Source organism: Brachypodium distachyon, chromosome 3, assembly GCF_000005505.3.
Source record: "Brachypodium distachyon strain Bd21 chromosome 3, Brachypodium_distachyon_v3.0, whole genome shotgun sequence".
Classification (NCBI taxonomy): domain Eukaryota; kingdom Viridiplantae; phylum Streptophyta; class Magnoliopsida; order Poales; family Poaceae; genus Brachypodium; species Brachypodium distachyon.
Window position 1 is genome coordinate 20,406,375 of NC_016133.3, and position 6,786 is coordinate 20,413,160.

Sequence of the window (6,786 nt, forward strand, 5' to 3'; positions counted from 1 at the left end):
ACCCTTGATGCCACGGGCACGACGCTGAGAAATAGCTACACCCTAAGATTAAAGTTTAAAATACATGCACATTCAATATAAGAACAAATGAGACATAGGTGCACATTGTGTAAACTTTGCAATAGCTTCAAATAGAAAGTAGGGAGACATAAATAATAGCATCGAGGGCTCGGCGTTGGGCGCTTCCTCCAATCCGCCAACAAGTTCACTGTCGGCGGGTATCTGTGGTCTGTGGTCTTCTACCCCGACGGATCCCATGAAGACTGCAAGGATTGGGTGTCTATTGGTCTCAACATGGTAAGCCAGAGCACAGGTATGGGGCGTACATCATTCATACTCAACTTCCTCCACCTGACCACCATCCAGCCCTCTTCATCAGTGGTGCTGGCAGCGTACAATTTTCATCCAGCGTGCAACTCTTCTATTTTTAAGCACTTCATGAAAAGGGACAGGCTAGAACAATCTGGATTCATCGTTGGTGATTGCCTCAAAATTCATTGCACCCTGACTGTGATCAAGGAGCCACGGGTGGCTAAGGTCATCTGACCCGGCAATGTCAATCCGCCTCCATCCAACATCACATAACAGCTCAAGAAGTTGCTAGAGACCCAAGAGGGCACGTATGCGACATTCTTTGCGAAGTGCTAGATGTCAAGTCTGTGGTGAATATGCTGGATTTATCTGATCAACATAGTTGCACCAGGTTAAACGATGCATGTATTCAATTTATGGCCTTTTCGGGTAAAGCAGATGAAGTTGTGGAAACCCATGCATACAACGAGCTCAAAATAACTCGTCCATCTATGCTAATCGATATGTGGGAGAAGATCAATAAGCATCGCAGTACCTGGAATTTGTTTAGCTATATCAGTACCTTGCTTCAGTTGTTCTAAATCTTTTTTCCTTAAGCTATGTTGATCGATAAATGTTTATCAGTATTTGCCTTCCTGTAATGTTGAACAATTATGATTATTTTCTCAAATAAGATAATTTTTTCATTTCGCGGTGTTTTCATTTATATAAATGTTGTGTCTCATGGGCGGAGCCACCGTGAGGGCACCACGGGCACGTGCCCGGCTCCACGTCTCCTCCTGCCAGAGGTCCGACGAGCCATGGCGAAGGATCGAGGGCTCTGGAACCTGCCGTGCCTCCGAAGACGACGAACAGGCGAACAGATCGACCTGTTCTGTCCGTGCTGGGCCACATCAGTTCGTTTCCCCTTCTCTTTTTCTGGGCTCTAAACGTTATGTCCGGCTCGGGTCTCTTCTTTTCCTTTGGGCCGTGGACGGTTCAACTGTTGGGCCTGGTCCTGTCCCTCCTGGCGAATCGATCGAAGCGAGAAGCCTGAAGAACCGATCGACCTCCTCCTTCCGTCCAGTCCTTCCCGCGAGGTCGAGACCATGCCAGTTCGTTTCCTGGGAAGAAACCCCAACCCACAATCCAACGATCCATAATGAAATTCGAAACCCCAGTTTCCAAGTAAATTCCGTTCAACTAAATTGTCACCCCACCAAACACATGCCGCGATCACAGTCACAGAATTTCCGATCGGATGAACAACAAAGCGCTTACTCCTGGAGACTAAAGAACGAACGTTAAATTATGATCCCCAAATCCCAATTACCTTGAGGTCGAAGGCTTCCGGGCTCCAGCAAGGGCACCGCCTAGATGGTGGTCAGCTAGCTCAGGGCAGGCTACACCTCAACACGATGGCGGAAGGGAATGTCAACATTAGCACTTATATTTCCATAATATATGTACCAAGAATCCGTTACATGGGAATCGTTTCTTTCAGCTCGTCCGGTGCCCAGGCTTCGTCCAAGCGCTGGCTCCGCCTATGTTGTGTCTAAAACCTACAATGATACATTAGACATTGTGGCAAGAATTCAGAAGTAATATGTGCACGCAACTATACATTGGCACATTGCTGAGGGATATGGCTGCAATCTATTTAGATAGTTCCCGACCGGTAACTGGCTAGTCGGTTCAGACAGCAATTCACAGAGTTATTCTAGATACTCTTCGAATACGATGTTGGAAACAATTTATATTCTGCATATGGAATGAATAGGGTTTGAGTACTCGCATAGTATTTGGTCAATTTGGTGTGTAGAATGCATGGTCCACTTGGCTCGGGCGTCATTGACGGTGTAGTTGACGTCTTGTCTTGGCGGATGCAAATTTGTGGGTAAACGTCGACGTTTTCCTTCTGCACTCGCCAGTGGCACACCGTGAGCGAAGCTCGATGTTGCCTTTAATTTGGACCTCTGAACCACGTCGGAGTCGGGGAAAGGTTGTTAACGCAGTGGCCGAGAAGTCATCGGTCGGAGCCAGAAGACGCCAGCAGCAGTGCTCTCAGAAACAGATCATTTTGGCCTGAATAATTTTGGCCTAGGGTGTCTACAATTCCGGCTCCACGCTGATACGGTGAACATGATCCAACTGAGATCAAAACAACAAATCTCTCGTGTGCATTCATGGGCGACTCTTACAACAAACTATAGTAGGTTTATGCATCAAATGCACCATGAACCCACCTACTCCCTCCTTTACATAATTCTTGTCGAAATATTACATATATCTAGACATTTTTTAGGAATAGATACATTCATATTTTGACAAATTTGAGACAAGAATTATGAAACGAAGGGAATACCCCACAAACACAATTTTATTATTTTCTTTGTTTCTAAAATTATTTTTATTTTTTTGTAGATTTTTATTTTCCCTTCTTGGTTATACTCTCTCAGATATGTAATAAGTATAGGAGATTTAGTACAAAGTTAGTATATATTTGTACTAAATTTCTCATTTATTATGCATCGGTGGAATACCTTTTTCCTCTTCATTTTATTATCATATCGTCATCACGTTGCAAGTGTAGACTAAGAAAACATGCAGAAAAAGAAATTTTTTAACGATTTTGCTAAAAGTTGCATGTTTTAAGTTAGATATAGTCAATGTGTTTGACCTTCAGAACTTAATCCAAATAGAACACGTCAGAGTAAAGAGGTGGATATGTATCCAAATCTTAATTCAATAACTTTAACGGTTTTGCTATACACCATGCGCCTGTTTTTTTTTTTTAAAAAGCAGGCGATCTCGTGAGCCGTCGATCTGCGCGTCAAGATTTGTTGTCTTTTGTGGGCTGGCCTTTTCTCTTCTGCTCCGACCGCCTGTCTTGTTGCTGAGGTGTTCTTTTCGAGAGTTCTGGAACGGGTGAGGAGGAGAGGCGATTTCGAGACAGGCGATCCCCTCGTCGGCGGCGAGGGTCGCGCAGGGCGCGCTACCTCCGTCTCGTGAGTTCCTCCTACTGCTCTGCTGCTCCCTCTCTCTGATGGTTTCTGTCATTCATTTCTCCGCGCGTTTTGGCGGGTAGTTTTGCTGCTTGTGGCGAACAAGGGGGTCTCTGTTCTCGTCGGCGACGGGGTTTGCTCCGGGGAATGTGGCGTTAGTTGGCTTAATTGCAATTTGTTGGCGTTGAATTTTGCTCGTTCGGTCTCTTTCAGGCTTGATTTGACGAGGCGAAGGCAGCGAGGCACCGAGGAGGCCCGCGTGGTTTCGCAGTTCATGGACGGGGGGGTTCTGCTGCTTCTTTTTTTCGTGTGAGTTGTCCCAGTTCTCGAGAGGTTAGTGCTTTCTCTTGTTGTACAGGGGTGGTTGCTGGATTACCCACCACTGCAGCTGATTTGTGGTTGGGGGACGGGGGGCAGGCAGTTTGGGGTGCTCAGAGTTTCTGTGTAGAACATTGCAGGGGTACCGGCGGATGTACCTGGTAATCATTGTGGCACTTCCATCTGTGTTGTTCCATTTTGAATGGCGGCTGGTTGTAGTAGGATACTAGGATGTATCTTAGCTCTTGTTATGTCATACAGGTTCAGATTGTTTCAGATTTTTTGCATTGGTAGTCATTCTGATCCTATGATTCTTCTAGTAGTACAATCAATCTGAACCTGTTCATCGACAGAATAAGTGAGCACAAATCTGCCTGTAGTAGGATGTATAGTACTCCCTCCGTCCCATAATTCTTGTCGAAATATTACATGTATCTAGACACTTTTTAGGAATAGATACGTCAATTTTTGGGCAAATTTGAGACAAAAATTATGGGACGGAGGGAGTAGCTGTTATCCATTTTGTTGAATGACTATTTGTTTGGTCTTCTATGGTCGCCTTGTGGTTCATCTGGTATGTCCACATACAGGGGTGTGGTTACTAAATGAGCTTCTTACAACACAAACTGAGGCTGTTCCTTGATTTGCTTGTTTTTAAGTTGTTTTGATTTTTGCAGGGCATCAAGCGACGCCGGATCTGCTGGTGAGGGATTTAGTTCAGAATCCATATTTGATTTCTCTAATTATGTTCCTGCCCTCGACATGGTCCTGCAAATGCTGGCAGCCCTCCATCTGTTGATCCAGTAAGTGTTTTTGTGCTGTGGTAGTTCTTTTGCGCTCATGCTTCTTTTATATCTCTCTGCGATGTGTGCCATTCTTAATTCCACAGCGAGTGATTGTGTCTTTTTCTGTTGCAAATTCTATTTTTGTTTTACTATCATGCTTTGTCGATTGGTGCTTTATTTATGTTTTTTTCAATTTAATAGGGCACCTCTTTTAAAGAGACAGTTGTTAGCCAAATTGAATGTGTGGATCAACTGATTTGTTCTGACGCTTCTAAGATTGCAGGATTTGTTAATGAAGCATGCCTACCAGGTATTGTCGATGATATTGCATACAAGTTAGAATCAAAATCTGTCCGTGATCGGGGTTTTACACCGGGCATCAATCTTCAATATGTTCCTTCTGGTTCATCGCCACGTGGTCTAGAAGAATCCATGGCAATCCATTCTGACAATTTTGGTTCTAAAACTGCACGTACTGTGTTGTGCTTTATATTTTTTATTTGCAATGTTCCAACTCTATCAAAAAGTCTTAATTTGCATTTCCATCAAATGTTATTTGCATCTCTACAACCGTTGCAATTTAAATGTACGCATTTTGCAAGTGCTATCCTATTTAATATTAATTGCAATTTTGCAATCACTATGGCTGCTATTTTAGCTTCTTTGTTTGTTTGTGTTTTTGTTCTATGCAAGATGAAACTTTTGTTGTTGATTATGCAGCCACTTTGCCTTCTTTAATTTCAGATGCTTTGGAAGTTGCTTGTTCTTATGTTTTTACTGGATAATGTCAAAAAAAAATCATATGATACAAAGGTGTATTCTAGTTGTCATGATTGGTTAATTTATGCGTACTTATCCTTTCTTTAGAAGGCCAGCCTTTTTTTGTTCCGATTTTTGTTAAATGCACTCTAACATGGTTGTCAATATGGCTTTTGATTTCTCGGTTAGATTTTAATGCTACAAAACCCGAGCCTGAGGATGATTCGAAGTTAGATGCCCAGCCTGCCATACATGCCCCATCTGTCACTGTTGCTATCGAGGTAAATGTATCATATATGGAAATACTGATTTAAATTTTGGCAAAGCATGCAATGGTAATGTTCTTGCTATATTGAAGTTATAAAGTTTTAATTTTCAACATTGTCAATCGTCGAAATTCGTAATTGCACTTCAGTTGAATTTTATTTGCATCTCTGCTACTATTGCAATTCACGTCAATGCATTATGCAATTGATAGCCTCTGTAATATCAATTACAATCTCGCAATCTCTACGCCTTCTAATATCTCTTATCTATCTTTTTTCTGCTTTTAAATCTTTTTTGGAACATGAAGTCCCTGCTGCTGATTGTGCAGCCTGACTGTTGTATTTAAGTTCAGGTGCTTTGAATGCTTCTTCTTAACTTTTTAAGGGCTCTCCTACTTGTGATATCAAAAGTACTAATTGTTAATCTAGTGTATGGAAGCATGCAATTTTAACATGGGTTCTCTGTGCCGTTATGATTTCTTTTTTACATTCCGATGCTAACAATTCATTACCTGTGTCGCACTAGTGGCACTCGGGGTACCGCCGCCGCATGACGCGTGGGCCACCTCACTTGCTTCCCGGAAGGATCGCACCCCGGGCAGCACCGCACAAGCTGCCCGGCAAGTCACCAGCCCGACAGGGCTAGCCGGGCTGCGGGGTTGCCCTGGAGGGCAGCGAGAGAATTCCTGCCTGGGCGCTTCCTAGGGAGGTCACTTGCCGGGAAGGGCGTTCCCGGGCACAGGCACCCGTTACAGGAGCGGGACCAAGCGGGCAGGACAACGACGCCACGTGGCCGCTCGGCGGGCTCCCTGTGCGCAGGGCTCGTCAGGGCGAGGAGTGAAGCACAAGCAAACATTAAATGCTCCGACAGAAAGGGGATTCCCCGTCCAGTCAGCCTACAGTGACTGGCCCGGTGTGAATTCTAGGCACGTAGCGCCCTAGCTGCAGGGCTACTCATCATGCATGCAAGCCAGCACACCGAGGGCAAGCTGCCCTAGTTCTTTGCTCGCAACTTGTCACCCATGCACCGAGGCACCTGTGGTATCCCCTTGAGTATAAAAGGAGGACCCCCGCCAACGGTCGGTCAGGGGGGTTTGGTTTTTTTACTAGCTTTGGCCAGAAATAGCAAGTAGCTCTTAGTAGAAAAGGAGAGAACGCCCGGGAACTCCCTCGGCAACCTATAAACCTTTGTTCACTGGCTAATAAGAACGCTGAAGCAGGACGTAGGGTTTTACACCTCAGGGTGGCCCGAACCTGGGTAAAAACGATTGTGTGCATCCTCACGCTTGACATTGGCTTCGCCGGTGCTCGCCGGAGCGATCCCCGACGCCCTCTGCCGAACCTAAAAGGGGGTGCTGCTCA

General features: G+C 44.8%; 1 protein-coding gene across 1 annotated transcript; it reads left to right on the plus strand.

Moving 5' to 3' along the window:
* The first annotated feature begins 315 nt into the window (after positions 1-315).
* Positions 316-5,944, plus strand: LOC104584097. The gene is made up of 6 exons (XM_010238227.3): positions 316-478; positions 3,110-3,299; positions 3,510-3,605; positions 4,292-4,417; positions 4,676-4,709; positions 5,348-5,944. The coding sequence occupies exons 1-6, from the start codon at positions 316-318 to the stop codon at positions 5,390-5,392; spliced, it is 654 nt and encodes a 217-aa protein (XP_010236529.1). The 3' UTR covers positions 5,393-5,944.
* Positions 5,945-6,786: the final 842 nt, after the last annotated feature.